The sequence below is a fragment of the Filobasidium floriforme genome (assembly GCF_021052385.1).
Source record: "Filobasidium floriforme strain CBS 6241 chromosome Unknown HD553scaffold_28, whole genome shotgun sequence".
NCBI lineage: Eukaryota > Fungi > Basidiomycota > Tremellomycetes > Filobasidiales > Filobasidiaceae > Filobasidium > Filobasidium floriforme.
Genome location: NW_025763649.1, coordinates 110,535 through 128,241, shown reverse-complemented (window position 1 = coordinate 128,241; position 17,707 = coordinate 110,535). Strand labels below are relative to the sequence as shown.

Sequence of the window (17,707 nt, the reverse complement as noted above, 5' to 3'; positions counted from 1 at the left end):
TTACAGGCCCCGGGGACGGGGGGGATGATGGGTTATGTAGCCAACTCGATGTTGACACCGGACGAGACGCCTCCTTTGCCAGAGGGTGTCAAGACGGTCGAAGAAGGGTTGGTGAAAGAGGCCGAGATGGCCAACGATAAAGACAGGCAGAGGAATGAGGTCATGGATCAGACGTGTAGGACCTGCGGTCGTGCTGGCGGGTCAAGCTCGCAGTCGCCATCATCAGCAACGGCCTTGACCGTTTCGACTTCGACCCGACCGTCGACAGAGCTCGACCGGGAAAGGGACTCCGACTCCTCCCCGCCCCTCTCGCCAGAAAAGGAGCTGGAACTCCTTCGAGCGCAAGTGAGGGATATCGCCAGGGTATGTAGGGCGGTCGCCATGGGTAACCTAGAGAACAAGATCACCGTTCCCGTCGAAGGGCCGATCATGAGCGAGTTAAAGGAGGTGATCAACGGGATGGTGGATCAGCTGAAGAGTTTCGCTGGAGAGGTCGAGAGGGTGGCTACCGAGGGTGAGTCGCAGCGAGTTTTCTTCTCGGGTACGAAGTCGATTTGACTGATCGACCTGGCACGTTTGCTTGTCGACGATCGCAGTCGGCACGGAAGGTCGTCTCGGGGGACAAGCCGTCGTCGAAGGAGTCCAGGGGACATGGCGTGACCTGACTTTCGTCGTCAACAAGCTCGCTGCCAACCTGACTCAACAAGTCAGGGCCATCAGCGAGGTCACCACTGCCATCTCCAAGGGAGACCTGTCACGCACCATCGAGGTCCCGGCCGAGGGTGAACTGCTCGAACTCAAATTGACCATTAACAACATGGTCAAGATGTTGCGAAACTTGGCCGACGAGGTCAGTATCGTCAGTCTCGAGGTCGGAAGTCAGGGAAAATTGGGTCGGACGGCGAACGTGCCTGATGTCCAGGGGGTTTGGAGCGAGTTGGTCTTGAACGTCAATCGTGAGTCGTCCTGGACGGGTCAGTATCCGGCACTCCAGGCTTATCCGGAAGTGGACATCGGCAGGAATGTGCTCGTCCCTCACGGACCAAGTGCGAAGTATCGGGTATGTCGCTACGGCCATCGCCAATGGGGACTTGTCGCAAAAGGTCGAAATCGAGGCTGCAGGAGAGATTGCCATCTTGAAAGATACCGTGAGTAGCACTTTCGACGTTCATATGCTCCGCGTCGCTCAATCTCGCAATCTACTTCTTCAAATTAGGTCAATAACATGGTCGCTCAATTGACCGTCTTCGCGCGAGAAGTTTCGAGGGTCGCCTTGGAGGTAGGGACCAAGGGAATTCTTGGAGGTTCTGCTCAGGTTGAGGGGGTCGGCGGGGTCTGGTTGGAATTGACGACCAACGTCAATCAGTGAGTGACGCTCTGCCTCTGACGTCGGATCGGGTCTCGTGAGCTGACAAATCTGGTGGTCTAGAATGGCGCAAAACTTGACCGAGCAGTGAGTGCAGAGACGTATACAGAATACCAGGGTAGACATGGCTAATTCCCTATCGTTACGTAGAGTTCGAGAGATCGCCCAAGTGACTAGTGCCGTAGCAGCAGGTGATTTGACCAAGCTGCTGACGACACAACGAAGCGCCGGAGAGATCCTCAGCTTGAAGCAGACCGTCAACGGAATGGTGGGCTTCGACTGTGCTCCAAGATCGTTCAACATTCGGACTCTGAACGCATTTCTATTTCGCAGGTCTCCCAACTGCGAATCTTTACAGCCGAAGTAACAAAGGTCGCTATCGCCGTCGGCACTGAGGGCCGTCTTGGAGGTCAAGCCGTCGTACCTGACGCCTTGGGAGAATGGAAGGACCTGCTCGATAACGTCAACTTGATGGCAGGAAACCTGACGACCCAGGTCAGGGGTATTGCTACCGTGACGAGAGCTATCGCTCGAGGTGATCTCTCGCAGAAGTACGTCTGACTAGCGCTTCCGGTATTCGAATCAGACAGTTGGCTTACCATTCTGGTCGTTTCAACAGGATCGATGTTGTGGTACATGGGGAAATTCAGTTGCTTAAAATCGACGTCAACGGCATGGTAGATTCGCTTCGATCGTTCTCGTCGGAGGTAGTCCGGGTAGCCCAACAAGTGGGTCTTGAAGGAAAACTCGGTATACAAGCTCAAGTGCAAGACGTCGAGGGGGTGTGGAAAGAGATCACGTAGGTCTTCGACAAGTGTGCTGGACCTTTCTTGCTTGTCGGCTAATATATCGATAACTCTCGACCCATTAGCACGAACGTAAACGCCATGGCTGCCAACCTGACAAGTCAAGTGCGAGCCTTTGCTCAGATTTCGGCCGCGGCAACCGACGGAGACTTCACCAAATTCATCACGGTCGAGGCCAGTGGAGAAATGGATTCGCTCAAGACCAAGATCAATCAAATGGTATACACGCTGCGAGAGTCCATATCGAAGAACACGCAGGCGAGACAGGCAGCCGAACTCGCCAACAGATCGAAGAGCGAGTTCTTGGCAAATATGAGCCATGAGATCCGTACTCCCATGAATGGAATCATTGGAATGACCGTATTGACTCTGGAAACCGAGCTCACGAGGCAGCAGAGGTAAGTACAAGCGCCGTTTCTTCTTCCAACTGCTTTATCCTCTTTTCCTTTGATTGTTGACTGACTGGACCAATTCGATAGGGAGAATCTGATGATCGTATCGCAATTAGCCGGGTCTCTGTTGACCATTATCGACGACATTCTCGATATTTCTAAGAGTGAGTTAAAACGGGACGTCGATCTCGTGCATCTATACTGACTCTGTGCTTCGTGGTCTGTAGTCGAGGCGGGTCGCATGACCATGGAGGAAATTCCGTTCTCGCTCCGAACAACGTTATTTGGCGTCCTCAAGACCCTTTGCGTCAAGGCCGCTCAGAACAGTCTGGACTTGATTGCCAACGTAGATCCGACGATTCCGGACCACATCATCGGAGATACGCTACGTCTGCGACAGATCATCACAAATTTGATCGGGAACGCCGTCAAGTTTACGACCAAGGGTCAAGTCGCCCTCAGCTGTCGATGCGTGAAAGATTACGAGGATGCCGTCGAGCTGGAATTCTGCGTTGCCGATACGGGTATCGGTATCAAGCAAGACAAGCTCGACCTGATCTTTGATACGTTTGCACAAGCAGACGGGTCGACGACGAGAAAGTACGGAGGAACCGGTCTCGGACTGTCGATTTCGAAAAGACTGGTCAGCTTGATGGGAGGCAAGCTCTGGGTGCAGAGCATTTACGGCAAGGGTAGTCGCTTCTACTTTACGATGATGGCCAAAAAGACGGCCAGGACGACGCTGCAGGTCTTGGACCGATTGGCACCGTGGGCGAAACGGCACGTCCTCTTTATCAACACTTTGGGCGACACCTCTCGTATACCCGAAACATTGATGGAGCTCAACTTGCAACCGGTCGTCATCAACTCTGTACAAGGAGTGTGGGAGCCTGCTATCTCCGGTGACAAGGCGCCGGCCTTCCACGCCGTCATTGTGGACACTCTGATGACGGCTGAAAAGCTGAGAGAGGTCGAGCACTTGCGATTCATGCCGATCGTCCTGCTTGCGCCTACCAATGTTCCTCCTGGACCTGACAACCCGAGGTACTTGCACCTGTCCGAATCGAGACGACGATTGCTCGCCCTTCCGAACGAAGAGGACGAGATCCTTTCCCCCGTTCCCGTCAAGACGTGCCTGGACATGGGTATCACGTCCTATTTCACGACCCCGCTCAACATGGCGGACCTATCCAGCGCCCTCTTGCCCGCACTCGAGAGCCATCAGTTACAACCGACCGATCCGGGCAAGAACAACTCGCTCGACATCTTGCTGGCGGAAGACAACTTTGTCAATCAAAAGCTCGCCGTCAAGCTGCTCGAGGGCGGCGGACACCGAGTGGATGTGGCGGACAATGGACAGGTGGCGTTTGAAAAGTACAGGGACGCGATGTTGGCCAAGAAGCCCTATGCCGTCATCCTGATGGATGTCTCGATGCCCGTCGTGGGAGGACTCGAATCGACGAGCATGATCCGGAACTTGGAGGATCAGGAAGGGTATAAACGGGTCCCGATCATCGCGTTGACAGCACATGCCATGTTGGGTGACAAGGAACGGTGCCTAGCCGCAGGGATGGTGAGTCTGTCTGGATCGATCTCGTCTGAGGACTTCCGACTGATCACTGGTTGCCCTGCCCCCGTTGTAGGACGACTTCGTCTCGAAACCCGTCCGACGTACAGACCTCTTGTCAACGATCGCCAAGGTAATCCGGGCGGGCATCACCGTGGCGAGTCTGGCAAACGAACAACGAGTATGACCTTCGACCTGAACAGGTCGCTCTCCTTTTCTGGGGGACCGCTGGAGAATCGCTTTGGATACACTGGACCTTGGGCTTCGGGGGTATCATAGTATCAGTATCGCTCCGGCTTGCTATTGTCTTCCACTTTCCCATGTTTTACGCTTTCACGACGGTTTTTGATATCGACTTTGACTGCTTGTACCACTGTACATTGACGACACCTTTGTAAATATAGTATCACGAAAACAGGATTCGATATGATTGACTGCTTGCTCTCAATGGCAGCCGATGGTCAATTCTCGCGCTCATGGAAATTGGTCGATGCACGGGGCGGTCAAAACTTCGATCTTCCGGATCAAGTCCTCGGGCCTGGACGGACGAGCAAAAACACGGGGGAGTGAGACGCGCGTGGCGGAAAGTTCACGGAAGGCGGGTGCGTTTCATCATCGGGAAAGGGGGAAAGATCATCAAGCGGGGGTTTCGCACGGAAGGCAGCGCGCGGATGCGAGAGAGGGGGCGGCGAGGCGGGGAGGAGTCGAAGGAATCAAAGGAGGGGGGCGGGGATGGCCATGATGACTGTCTACTACGCGTTTCACAATTCGTCTTTCCATCAAAATTCCTTTCCTTTTTGTTCCCGAGATGCCGGCGATGCGATGCCGGTCTTTGATCTCTTTCGTCGCGTTTCGTCGTCTTTTGTTCGAATTGGATTGAATTCTCTAGGATATCCTGGTCGCGATCGACTTGGTCATACGTGACCACGGAAAACATGCTCGTACTGCTCGATGACGATGACTCTCAGCGAGATCAGATCAAGCCTAGCAGGGAGTCTCCGTCAGACACCGATTCGGATCGGACGTCGAAAGGATGGCACTGAGCATCGGATCGCCATCGAAGCAGAGTTAGCGGTCAGGTCGAGGCGGTCGAGAGGCATATAGATAGGTTCGTTTCAAAGTGAGCTATCGTCCTTTGTCTCGATGTCCTTATTGTCTCTCACATCCCTACCCGTGGCCCTTCGACAGCCTTTTACCTCCGGCCGCTTTACTCGATAGATCCATCATCGCTTTCACTTGCATCCAAAAGTATACCACCTCGAAATCGCCTCACCTGGAGTGACAACCTCATTGCCTCGGTATACCTCGATAGGACACACACATCGACATACACTCGCTATACCTAATCGGATGAAGTTCTCCACTAGCAGCATCTTCTGTTCCGGACTCTGCCTCGCGGCCACCATCCACGCCGCTCCCGTCCAGAATGGAGACCATCGGGATCTCTCAGTCGAAAGCAAGAGACACGCCCGGAGCGTCAAGGGTCTTGGTTCAAGTCAGTTCCGCTCAGACTCATCAGGGATGGGACCACAGGTCAGGGTTTATGCTGACGATCATCTCGTTCTTCTGCATGTTCATAGATCTGTTCAGGCGTGAGGCGCAGTCTGAGTCGGAAACGGATAGGCTTATCGACTTCTTGGAAGGACTAGGGCAAGGGGGACAGGAGGGCTCTTCGGTAGCTGCAAGCACTTCGAGTATCACCAGCGCTGATCTGCAGGCACAGCCAACTCAGAGCACACTGGTACGGACATCTACGACCCTGCTGAGCAGTAGTAGTCATACCACCTCGCTCGCCTCATCTTCAGCGTCGATCGCCACCCCCTCATCCACCCTGACCATCGATTTTACTACCTCACCCTTACCGACGCTCTCCCTACCCCCTTCGCTGGCCACCAACCCTAACAAATCTTCCTCCCATCCCCGCCTAGTGTTCGCTCACTTTATGGTCGGCATCGTTTCCACCTACCAACCCTCCAATTGGGAACGAGACATGAACCTGGCGAAGTCGTACGGGATTGACGGATTCGCACTGAACGTGGGCAAGGATAGTTATACGGAGAGCCAGTTGAGGATGGCTTATGACGCTGCGGCGAAGGTCGGATTCGAAGTGTTTATCAGTTTCGATGTGAGTCGGGAAGAGGAAATAGGAATTTCGCCGTGAGATGGGGGTCAAGGATGCTGAGTATATCGGAATGGTTTTTGTGGCAGTTCAATTGGTTCTCAACTTCGGATACCGCGGCTGTGATCAACATCATGAAACCCCTCATCGGTCTCCCTGCACAACACCGTGTGGCTGGATCCAACGCCGCTTTCGTCTCCACCTTCTCCGGTGACGGCTTCGATTGGTCCGCCGTTCGTTCTGCCTTTCCCTCTACCCCTCTATATATCGTTCCCAATTGGCAACCTTCGTCAGACAACGCAAGGAACGCTGGAGTGGATGGGCTGTTTAGCTGGTACGCTTGGCCGAGCGTCGATAATGGACCCGTGGATAGAAAGATGTCTACAGATAAGGATCAAGAATATATCGGTCAGCTGAGTGGGGCGGGAAAAGCATACATGGCACCGGTTTCCCCTTGGTGTGAGTCTGTACTCCGTCTTTGTTTTCCTTCCACGAACCAAAACCTCTAGCTGATGATACCTTTTCGAATCGACAGTCTTTACTCACTTTGGCAAGGAAGTGTCGTACAGCAAGAACTGGTTGTTCAAATCCGAGACTCTCTGGTACGAGAGGTGGGAGCAGATTCTCGACCTCGCTGATCGGTCTCCAGAACTTCGGTACCTTGAGATCATCACCTGGAATGATTACGGCGAGTCTCACTATGTCGGACCCTCCAACAATGGGCACAGTGACGACGGCTCGGGACCGTGGACGGACGGGTTGTCCCACGACGCTCTCCTCGAGTTCGCTCGACCTTATATCACCGCCTTCAAAACTGGTTCCAGGAGACCGGTTATCGATCGGGATATGCTGGTCTATTGGTACCGACCTCACCTCAAGGGCGTCTCTTCATGCGATGACACGGACAACTGCGGAGCGAGGCCTGCTGGTTGGGACATCGTCTCCGACAGCGTGTTTGTCGCCAGTTTCAGTTCCAGCGGAGGTTCCGTCACCGTCAAGAGCGGGAACAAGGGAGAAGCCACCAAGAGTATCGGGGCTGGCGTCAGCATGATGCAATTCGACATGGGCGCGGGAGAGCAGGTCTTTTCCTTGTCGAGTAGCACAAAGAAGGTTTCGGGGTCAGGAAGTAGCGCTGTGCTCAATAGCTGCTGGGTGAGTTGCGTCAATTTGATCATTAGGGGTTAACGGCGCTGAATACAATTTGCTTTCGGCTACCTCACAGAAAGGGCTGTATAACTTCAATATCCAATCAGGGTTGCTACTGTGAAACGTAGAAACACACCAGGTTGTACCGAGCTTTACTTCAATCCCATCAGGAAAACACGATTATTGTACACAAAGATCAAATTCATACAGCGGCGTATCGTTCTATGCCGTTACCGTCTTCCAAGTTCATATGTCTTAGCCAAAATCCTTGGAACGCTCATTTCGCTGAATCTATAACATTCCGGGACAGGGAAATCATAGCACTCCTGAACCGAACTTGTCTTTACCTGGCCGATGCATAAGAACTGTGGAGGGGGCTGGAATGGCAAAAAGGAATACTCCCGCTGAGGCTTGAACTCAGGACCTTATGCGCTTTACAAGTTATGGCTTGTTAAGCATACGCGCTACCAACTGCGCCACAAGAGCGGTTATGCTAAAAAGAAAATTGTAGCATGTATGTCAACGATACAGCGATATCTACCGCAAGAACTTGTTACCCTCAAGGTCGATCAGCCATCACGCTCCACTCGAAGGAAGAATTCATGCCTATCCTGCAATCTTTGCCGTCATATAGCATCTTACGGCATGACTGAATGCTCTCTGCTGTACCAGGTGAAGCAGTGTACGTTCGAAGAGCCTCAGTCAATCCGTAATCGACTTCCCGTCTACCTCAGCCCGGTTCTATGAGGCGATGTCGGCGTTCTAGCACTGTGCGCCTTAGTCGCATGGCCGATTAAGTCTTCCAGCTTTTGATCATCGTTCTAATCGTACTTCGTTTACAGGAACAGCACCTCTTCGGCTCGAGAACCCTTCAGCTGGTCAGCGGTTATCTCCTTCATAAGTTCATCCTCGTAATCGTCCAATCCCAGGTCAAAGTACCCCCTCGGGGCCCATTTCCTTGGTGAGAGGAAAAGAGAGTGACCGTTCAGGCTCTTGTCGGATACGATGCGGAGCAGGCATTGTCCAGCGTCTTCCAATGTAGCGAATTCGACTCCGAGACTCTTGACCTCGTCGAACGCCGCTTTCGACAAGATTTTCGTCTCGACGTACCTGTCCACATCAAAACATCAGGCCTCGAAGAGACGCAGAAAATCAGAGCAATGGCGCGAACTGACCAGGGCGCGATGATGTTGACCCGACTACCGTAATGATGGACCACCCTCCTCAAAGAATGCATGATCCCCCTCATCCCGTATTTCGAAGCCTGATACTGAGGAGCCCGCGGACAATCCAAGTAACCAGCTCCGCTGCTGATAAGGACGAGACAAGTATCCTCCTGCTGGCGCGTTTCGACCTGGCCGTTTTGAGTGACAAAGTGATGCGAAGCCAGCTTGGCAGTGTACATCACGCCGTGGATGTTGACGTCGATGATCTTCAGATCAGGCTTCTTGGGTCCTGATTCGTCGTAAGCGAAGACGTCGTCCTGCTTCGTGATCCCCGCATTCGCGACGACGTAGTGAATGCCGCCGTTGTTCGAAAAGGATTTGGCTTCGTCGAACAGCTTCACTTGGTCTTCCCAGAAGGTCGTGTCGCATTTCACAAATTTTGTTCTATATGGAAAGGCGACCATTTGGCTATGTTGCGGGTATTTGCACCACAGGTCGACTCACCCAGACAGCTCCTTCTCTAACTCACGGCCACTCTCGACGTCTAGGTCGCCGAAGCATACGCGCACGCTGTTGCAATGCACGTAAGGTCGTGAACGCGTTTTGCATATAGACCACAAACATACCCTGCGTCAACAAGAGCCCGTACGTATGCCTCTCCGATTCCATTTGCACCTGTGAATGATTCACTTCAATCATCACTTGTATACTGCATGATCGAAGGCTGCTGACATACCTCCGGTCACGACCGCGGTCTTGCCACTCAGCCCAGAGAGGTCAAGATCCATGTCGCAATCAGCACGTCCATCATATCGGTAGGCAGGCATCTTGTTCGTGATATCTCTCTAGGGTGAATGATTCGATCGGTACCAGCATCGTGGATTGAGTCTTTCTGCCATTCTCAACCGAAACTTATATACCTATGATGGCTGATGTGGAGGCGCGGATTGCGACCCGCAAGCGATATTCAATCTGCCTCCGCCAACTTACCTTCCGTTTCATTCGAGAGGATGGAAATCAGCGCGGCCGAATCCCGCATCCTTCACATGTACTTGGCTCCAGTTGACATCACAGAAGCCCCTAGGCAATCAATCGCAGTCTGATCACCGGTTCAAACGCCCTCTGTTTGTCTCCATGGTACTCAGGTCGCCCATCTCCACACCTCTTATCATGCACTTCGTAAAACGAGCATACTCGGCAGAGGGGCAACTATAGACTCAACCTCGAGTGAATATCCAGATAAGTGAATACATGGTACCCTTTCTCATCTCAAGCAAGACCAAGAAAATTGCTCTAGCTCAAAGCACGCTCGCTTATAGATGAACAACACATGCCCATGCAACAACATATGCCCATGCAAGTAGACATTGTATTACCATGAAAGTAGTCGGACAAGGGCTACTACGAGCTACGATAGACAGGTACTGAGAGAAGCAGAAACAAGCTCTTCCAAAAGCGGGAGGCAGCGATACAACGTCGCCGTCCGACTTAATCGATCGGACAGTAAGAACGATCGTCAACGCTAGATTGCCTGCATTTGGTTCGTTGACAGCGGGCATGCAGCGCGAATAGTCATCATGTCATATTTCTCTCAAAGAGGAAGCTGTACACAAGCCGTTTATCATTCTCGCTCGAAGCTCCAGAGTTCGAGGAGTTGGGTCGTGTTTGTCCTCAGCCGATCATCTACATCCAAGATGAAGTTGTAAATTCACCCGACGGCCGTTTCTACTCGTCATGCCTAGTCGACTCGCCACCAGCGAGACCCTCGACGGCCTTTGCGGTGCCTGATGAAGTACTGGACGAACCCTCGGGACCTCTCTTGCCTGTGTATTGAGTGTTGCACATGAGGGCCGTGTTACGTTTTAGTCTTGCAGCTTCACCGCCGGCGGACTTACCGACGAACCATGACGGCACCCAGCCTCGTTCACCCGTCTCCTTGACACTGTAAGACCAATGGGCGTAACGTTTGCTGTGATTAAACTGAGAGTGAGCCGCGGTCCGAAAGCACAGCAACAACGAGTAGTACATACAATACGCGAAGCTGCTCATCCTTGCGCATGCTCAGTTCGTCCTCGCCCTTGGCATCATATTGCATGAGAGCGACACCCTGGAAAGAGCTCGACACGATGTATGAGGGGAGAATGGGCTGCTTTGCCAGTGCACCCAAGTCGCCCGCTACGCGGGTTGCTGGGGGGCCTATCGGTCGATTTGTCTCTAGCAGACAACCTGGATCCGATACGTGTCAGATTCAGTTCGTGACGTGGCCATGCTACCCTGAACTCACCGGCAGGAACCCAGCCGCTCTGGCTGTCATCAACGACAATGTCTCCAGTACCTTCTCCGTCCTTCTGTACGACCCACCACCCCTTGGCTTTGCTGAGAATGACAAAGGCCGTTCCGCTGTACCAATACGAAGCCGTTTCAATACAAGGGTCCACTAAATCCAATCGTCAGTCAACTCACATGACCACATCAAACTCGTCCTCCCTCTCGGCAGCATAAGGATAGATAGCGACCGCATACCCAATCTTTTTGAACTCGCGATTCCCATCCGTCTGTTCTCCAGCTTGACCCATGAGCGGGCCTCTCAGACCGGGACTCGGCAAATCTGGAAAAGCTCCATGACCTGCACTTCCTGGCGTCGTCTTCCCGCTTCCGGCTGCGTTGCTTCCCGTCCCAGCGGCCTTGGCTTTGGCGGAGATGGGCTGGAGAACGGGAGGACGATGGAGACGAGTGTCCGATCCGGCAGACTTGGTTGCTGTGGTCGGACTCGTGCCGGGTTTACTGGGATCATTAGAGGCATTTGCCCCACCTTCCGCAGGGGGTTTCCCTTTCCGGGAGGCTTGCTTGCTCGCCGCAATCGCTGTAGGTGATCGGATGTCTTTCTGGATACGTGACCAATCTGCTCAGCAACTAATTGTAGCATTGCGATCTTCTTGCAAGAGCTCACGATATGTCTCAACATGAAGACCGGTTTCTGACCCGACTCTTTCAGCTTTTGGAACAGGAGCAACGGCATCTCGTCGTAGCTCAGACACCGCTCTGTCACGTTGAATCGGAAAGACATCAAGATCAGCCTGAGATCCGAATCGCCCGTCCGACTCGACTCGCCTGTATCTCCATAGCAGATAAACATGGCGTACATCCTCCAATCGTCGTTGATGTTGTACTTCTTGAGCGCGGCAGGCAAGACCTTGAAACATGGGTCTTCCAAGGTGACCCTGAAACTCTTTGCGGCGGCTCCAGCAGCGTCTTTGGCACTCTTCTGTGCCGAGGCGGAGATGACCTGTTTGTCTTGGTGACTCGCTCCCGAGACGTGTGAGACCGGTGTTTCTGCTGAAGTCGGTGCGAGGGCTGTACCAGGAGTGGTCCGGTGCGAAGTCGTCGCCGATCTCAACAACGCACTCGCCGGGGTCCGTACGCCTAAACTCTGTATATGTTCAGAGGTACCGGTCGGAACGGGCGTAGAAGCTTGTGATGATCCTAAATTCGGGCTTGACAGGGTCAACCCGCTCGGGTTGTTCGTATGCGATTGAGAATGTGAATGTCCGTGTCCGTCCACTCCGCCCCCAATCATCGTTGTCGTTGTCATCATCCTCGTCAAAGAAGGAGGCGTCGCGTGAGTCCCGCTCGTAGCGATCCCTCGACTGAGGGGGACCGGTGCTGTTGATGTAGCAGGATCTGATGGTGGGTAATCTTGGAATCCAGGCGACAGAGCTGGAGTGTGAGGATCGCCGAGCCTCGACTCTTCGCCAGGACGAGAACGATAGGGTTGCATTCGAGAGACCGCGGCTTGCGTTCGGACCGTGTTCTGTAAACGTCGGACAATTGGATCAGTTGAGGTCTGGTCGTCGAGCTAAACCATTGACACTTACCGTCTCATCCTCGTGCTTATCCGTCGACCGCTCTCGATTCCTCGCCTCTGGTTGTAACCCCCGGTCCTAATTCCCACATAAATATATTATCAACGCCCACCCCACCGCAGAACCGGCCTCGCAGTCGCTGACTAACCTTGCTCGTTCCCGCGACCGCCGCAGCCAACCTCCTGTACTCCCTCTCCAGATTCGCGATTCTCTCGTTCTGCTCTTGTATCACGTCCCACAACCTGTCTTCCAGCGCTTTGTCCAGGCTCGACTGAGATTGCGCTTGAAACTGTGATTGTGGTTGCTGGGAATGTGAATGCACCACACCATCCAAGCTGAGGTTGCCTGTACTTCCGTTCCGGTGGGTCATCTGCATGAACGACAGAGCGGTGGGGGAGAGAGCTTGGGAGTGAGATAGTTGCGCTTGGGAAGGGGTCGTCAATAAGGAGGAGAGTGTGGATTGAGAGGCTTGGTGCATCGGATGTCGATGATGCGGGATGCCTTCGTCTGTCATCGATAATCGAGAAGCCGATCAACCAATCCCGACTAGCATCAGCATAGACATCATACCTCTGGGTTCCAACTGAACACCTGTGAGAGAGCTTACCAGCAGGTCTCCAATCCTCTTCGGTCCAATCCCACCCGACCAGCCCATCCTCCGGATCCGCCTCGGCCGCAGCCATGGTCAACTCCACCTTGAGGTTGTAGATGGCTTTACATATCGATAACCGGTGACCGAGCTTGTCTATCCCGAGATCTTGTAGAGCGGGTGGATCGAGGTAGGGGAGAGCGTCGCCTGTGATTCCTTCGTCTGAGATACGGATGTAAGGTGAAAGGTGGTACAGGTTCAGCCTCGGGCATCGAGCTAGTCGTCGTCGGTTTACAACTTAACCGACTCACCGAGGATTAGCTGAGCATACTGTTCGAAACCCTGACGAGACAGCCATGATTTCACATCGTGCTCGTCCCATTCCAAGAACGACAAGGTGCTCTTCTGGTCGGTCATCGGTAGAGTCGGCTGTGTCTACGTCTTGCGGACAGACGAGATGTCGACGTGGTCCACTGCTATGCGGTTTCGGGACCGACGTGATGAAGAACCTCGATAACGAACAGAAACTTGTCTCCTGAGATGTCCAGATTGACCGAGTTGGCGTTGATGAGGGAAGATGCGATATGCCCTGTCAAGATGCTTGAATTCCTCTCAAAGTCCCTTTATCTCGTTCACAGTGTGGTTCGAGTGAAGCTGCTTTATATACAGCGCAGCTGTGTCGTGTCCGAGTAGCTATTTGGCATGATCTCTTCACAAACTCAGGGCCAGTTCAGAACCTTGAACATGACCTCGCAACGACTGATCGGTCGATTGACATGATCTCTCCTCAACAGCAGCGGGTTTGAATAACATGGGCACATGGCATGGGGAATATGACGAAAGCTCGGGCTCCGCGCGCGTTTCACACTGTCGATGATATTCAAGTATCAAAGACATCGTCAGATGGTTCTCGTGTACAAATGAGCTATACCTCTCAGTAGTACAGTAGCAGTGATTGTGCTTGATCGATCGATCGTGTGACTGCTGCAATCGTTGAAGAACGCCGACGAACAACTGCGATCTACCTGTTTAAAGCATATTGACACGTCATCGGCTACCGACAAGAGTATCAAATTGTTTGATAAGCTGATCGCCGCCTGTGGCCGCCGCAGTCATGTCCCAATTCGTCACCCTCGACCTATCTAGCCTATGTGTTACTCCTGTCTCCATTCCACATTCAACCCCGACATCCACCCTCGTACCTGTCGAGCTTTAACAAATCCACCAAACAGATCATCGCTCGACGTCTATCATGGGTCTCGAATTCGTAGTCACCCTCGTGGCGGCGCTCATCGTCCTCATCGTGGCCATGTTCATCGGGACGGCGTTCACCACGCCCTTCCACGGGGCGGTCATCAGGTAAGGGACACGTCTCCAACGACACAATCGACTGCTGCAATACTCACTGAAGCTGATCAATATCGAAACGCTCTAGGTTACGTGCGAATTATAATCCGAAAGGTGTCGGTTTAGAAGAAGGCCAGGAGAACAGGTAAGCCACTGCGTGGCATCAGCGTTCTATGGGAGCACAGCATAGCCCAGCCCTTCGCGCTGATAACCTGTCCTCAATCGTTGAACAGGGTCGGGCCCACATTGACTACCGTGCTAGGAACGCTTCAGAGGACTAAACGGGTAGAAGGATGGGTCGGGTTATGGAAAGGCGAGTCTGCCTCTCCTCTCATAACGCAGTCCCCATGTCCCTATTCGACAACAATTCGAGCTGACGCTTACACATCCCCATTGCTGTCCACCTGATCCGGAAACAACTTCCACTTGGAGCAGGTGCCTACCCCTCGCTATGTTACACCTCTCTGCTCTCCCTCGTATCCATCTTGTTTATCGGGGCGGCGAGTACAAAGGGACCTAAGGGCGCTTATACCGTACCGGAGGCGAGCGGGCTCAAGTGAGCCGACTCGTGTTTTCCCTGTATGCGTGCGTACTTCGGGAAGAGTTGTTGGCTCATGGATCTCCGTTCGTTGCAGGATGGCGCTCTTCACCGTCGTGTTGACTTTGATCAGCTTGCCCTTTACTGTCATCATCAACCGGTGAGCCACTACCGGCAGCGTGTCTCATTTACCTCGTACTGATAAAACCTTTTTCACCGAATCTCAACTCAAACATAGATGCATCATCACTCCCTACGCCCTGCCCATGAAGCCAACGATCGCCAATGCCAAGCTCTCCCTCCGCCTGCTCCTCACGCCGGACGAGTATGCCAAGCCCTGGACGCTGTATATCGCACCTGGCTTGATGGCAAGTGTCGGGATCCACGCTATTTGGGTAACCATAGTAGCGAGAGGAGTCAAGTGGCTGCTGGTCTCGTACGACGAATTAGGTGAATCCGAGGCATCAGACTCCAGCAATACTTCAATCAAAGTACTGACGATTTTGTCATCGTCCTCGTTCATCTCGCAGGCATGATCAACAGCCCCGTCCTGTTCTGCCTTTTCCTCATCTTTCAACTCGCCTCTTCGATCTTCCTCACCCCGCTCGAAGTCCTTTCCACTCGACTATCCATCCAGAGAAACTCCTACAGTCCTTATGCCGTCGCCTCGCAGCACGAGAGCGGGATGGGAGCTGCAGGGGCCGTTTTGCCTGATGGAGTTGGGTGGGCAGGGTTGGAGGAGGATGTCATCGGTCTGAGGCCCGAGGAGGAGCCTTATGAAGGGTGAGTTCAAGAAGTGGTCTGATTTCAGCTAATTACGAGTGTTGGGTTACTGATGAAGCGATTTCATGTCACCAGTTTCGTCGACGCTGCGAGGAAGATTGTCGAAGAAGAAGGTGCCCCTGCGCTGTGGCGGGCGTGGTGGTTGACGGCACTTGGGAATGTGCTCTCGGCGTTCTCGTAGTCTTTCTGAAATCGAAATCTTGCGGCATCAGGAAATATACCAGTAGAGTGAAAATCATGTCATTGGCATTTAGTGGTTCATGTGAAGATAGCAATTCGATCCTGAGCAGTGACGATACATGGGGAACGTGCGAGACGTGAGCGCCTCAATGCAAGATGCTACACGGATAATGGGTGATGGACGTTGGATGATGAACGGATGGCGGTGGTGCGCAGCTCTACTTGTGCAGCCCGTTCAGAACCTTGAAAGACGCATAAGCAAAGATGGTACCCCCAACATAGATGGCCAGACGGATGGGCATCGACGCGGCAGGGAGGAAGGGGTAAGGGACTGTTCACGCCGGTATCGATCGTCGGTCAGCCCTAATGCCAACCACGGAATCAAACGTCGACTTGGCGTTGACCCACATTTCCCATCCAATCCCCTGTACTCGATCCAACTGGTATAAGACAAGCTGAAGAGGGCAGTGAAGACCACCGCACCGATAGTAGAGACGGGCGCTCGGTATTTCCGCTCCCTGACGAAGAATTCTATTCGGGGTCGTCACGTCGCGAGTTTGATCCTCATCAGTAATCGAATATGGGGCGCCATTTGCACCATTGATCAACGCCTTTGATTGACGCGCGTCGTCTCTGTTGGTCCGATTTGGTCTCTCTTGGTCCAATTTGGTCTCTCTTGGTCTCGCGGAGTCTTTGCTGGCCGTCTTTGGTCTTTTGTTCGCGTCTTTACCTCCATTTTAGTCGTATTTACCCCTATCTCAACGATTTTCGTCCATACACGACCAATAAATTTACAGAACGACCGCCGTGCTCTAGTAGACATACAAGAAAGGACTCTAGATGTTCAAAATCATACTATGCATGACTCCAACAGTCTAGTAATGGTCTCTAGTGGTTGTGGGGGGAGGTGTACATGTCTTAACGCGACTCATTGATCGATTCTAAGTACAAACAACTCATCGTGAGTGATCCTGCAACGTATTACATAGACGATGAACCACCTTCCTGTTGTTACAGCCTTAGTCGAGCAGACATTACACCCTGCTAGACTATATTTGAGTCAAGACCCGGCCACACGCAATGTGTTCTTGCTTCCCAACCTCATCACTGCTCTGGACGACCTTGCTCACCTCCTCGAACACACTGTGAGGACCAGGATTCCCCATTCGGCATACATCACCCACATCCAGTCTACTACATCCCTTCATGAACGTCTCTGCGCCTATGAAAGATCCCTGGCGTCCAACGTCATCGTTCGTCAGACTGTTACTCGTATTAGCAACCCAAACGGAGGTCGTCCGGTGATCGAATTAGCTCCAGGTCTGCTCGACTTTTACACCAATCTTGGCTATGCAGACCGTGAGATAGCTCTTCATCTAGGGATATCAAGGGGTACGGTCACTAGGAGACGGAGAGCGTTTGGGCAAGGCAAACGAGCAGTTAAACATATGGTCGCTCCGTATCAATTGCATTGTGTGAGTCTTCTCTTGGTCTCATTTGGTCTCGTTTGGTCTTTTTTGGTCTTTTCTCGTCCAATTTGGTCTTATCTGGACTGTTCATCACCTCTCAAGTCTAATCTTGACTTGATTTCACTTGATCACCAGCTCGTAGCATCAATTTTGAACTTGGTCGACAAGCAGAACACTGGAGAACGTCTTGTAATGGGGCTACTGTTATAGCCGTCACGTGACGCGTCGCTACTCCCGCGAGAGACCCCCTCGGAGGTCCCCTCGGAGACACCCCTCGACACCCCCACAGGGGTCTACTTTTACATCTCCCGTAGGTGCTTATTATAATAGGCTCATTGTAGGTATATACTTCATCCGTTATTACACCATTACCCTT

General features: G+C 52.8%; 6 protein-coding genes and 1 non-coding gene across 7 annotated transcripts; 3 read left to right on the top strand and 4 right to left on the bottom strand.

Moving 5' to 3' along the window:
• Positions 1 to 162: 162 nt before the first annotated feature.
• On the top strand, positions 163 to 4,318 carry HD553DRAFT_278195 (uncharacterized protein; the record flags this gene model as incomplete). Its single annotated transcript, XM_046178034.1, has 13 exons — positions 163 to 514; positions 597 to 956; positions 1,021 to 1,148; positions 1,217 to 1,365; positions 1,430 to 1,453; positions 1,517 to 1,634; positions 1,700 to 1,917; positions 1,986 to 2,165; positions 2,238 to 2,570; positions 2,652 to 2,728; positions 2,792 to 3,582; positions 3,670 to 4,137; positions 4,208 to 4,318. 13 exons carry the CDS (start codon positions 163 to 165, stop codon positions 4,316 to 4,318), a joined length of 3,309 nt encoding a protein of 1,102 aa, XP_046032796.1.
• Positions 4,319 to 6,300: 1,982 nt separating this feature from the next.
• On the top strand, positions 6,301 to 7,544 carry HD553DRAFT_319701 (glycoside hydrolase). The gene is made up of 3 exons (XM_046181060.1): positions 6,301 to 6,709; positions 6,786 to 7,402; positions 7,473 to 7,544. The coding sequence occupies exons 1-3, from the start codon at positions 6,307 to 6,309 to the stop codon at positions 7,515 to 7,517; spliced, it is 1,065 nt and encodes a 354-aa protein (XP_046032795.1). The 5' UTR covers positions 6,301 to 6,306; the 3' UTR covers positions 7,518 to 7,544.
• Positions 7,545 to 7,792: 248 nt separating this feature from the next.
• On the bottom strand, positions 7,793 to 7,882 carry HD553DRAFT_t105. The gene has a single exon. It is a non-coding gene; the product is annotated as a tRNA-Val (tRNA).
• Positions 7,883 to 8,197: 315 nt separating this feature from the next.
• HD553DRAFT_145899 (short chain dehydrogenase/ reductase) lies at positions 8,198 to 9,427 on the bottom strand. Its single transcript, XM_046176702.1, has 5 exons — positions 9,299 to 9,427; positions 9,189 to 9,237; positions 9,067 to 9,132; positions 8,572 to 9,006; positions 8,198 to 8,506 (listed from the first exon to the last, which is right to left on the bottom strand). The coding sequence occupies exons 1-5, from the start codon at positions 9,387 to 9,389 to the stop codon at positions 8,233 to 8,235; spliced, it is 915 nt and encodes a 304-aa protein (XP_046032794.1). The 5' UTR covers positions 9,390 to 9,427; the 3' UTR covers positions 8,198 to 8,232.
• An 860-nt stretch (positions 9,428 to 10,287) lies between these two features.
• HD553DRAFT_278190 (uncharacterized protein) lies at positions 10,288 to 13,431 on the bottom strand (the record flags this gene model as incomplete). Its single annotated transcript, XM_046178033.1, has 9 exons — positions 10,288 to 10,531; positions 10,593 to 10,788; positions 10,847 to 10,962; positions 11,026 to 11,447; positions 11,513 to 11,604; positions 11,665 to 12,123; positions 12,543 to 12,696; positions 13,073 to 13,236; positions 13,326 to 13,431. The coding sequence occupies 9 exons, from the start codon at positions 13,429 to 13,431 to the stop codon at positions 10,288 to 10,290; spliced, it is 1,953 nt and encodes a 650-aa protein (XP_046032793.1).
• A 766-nt stretch (positions 13,432 to 14,197) lies between these two features.
• HD553DRAFT_319697 (uncharacterized protein) lies at positions 14,198 to 15,982 on the top strand. Its single transcript, XM_046181059.1, has 8 exons — positions 14,198 to 14,373; positions 14,450 to 14,506; positions 14,595 to 14,674; positions 14,797 to 14,917; positions 14,997 to 15,059; positions 15,138 to 15,349; positions 15,430 to 15,682; positions 15,758 to 15,982. Exons 1-8 carry the CDS (start codon positions 14,267 to 14,269, stop codon positions 15,861 to 15,863), a joined length of 999 nt encoding a protein of 332 aa, XP_046032792.1. The 5' UTR covers positions 14,198 to 14,266; the 3' UTR covers positions 15,864 to 15,982.
• On the bottom strand, positions 15,983 to 16,725 carry HD553DRAFT_353048 (uncharacterized protein; the record flags this gene model as incomplete). Its single annotated transcript, XM_046183739.1, has 3 exons — positions 15,983 to 16,193; positions 16,271 to 16,393; positions 16,719 to 16,725. The coding sequence occupies 3 exons, from the start codon at positions 16,723 to 16,725 to the stop codon at positions 16,081 to 16,083; spliced, it is 243 nt and encodes an 80-aa protein (XP_046032791.1). The 3' UTR covers positions 15,983 to 16,080.
• Between the last annotated feature and the right edge of the window lie 982 nt (positions 16,726 to 17,707).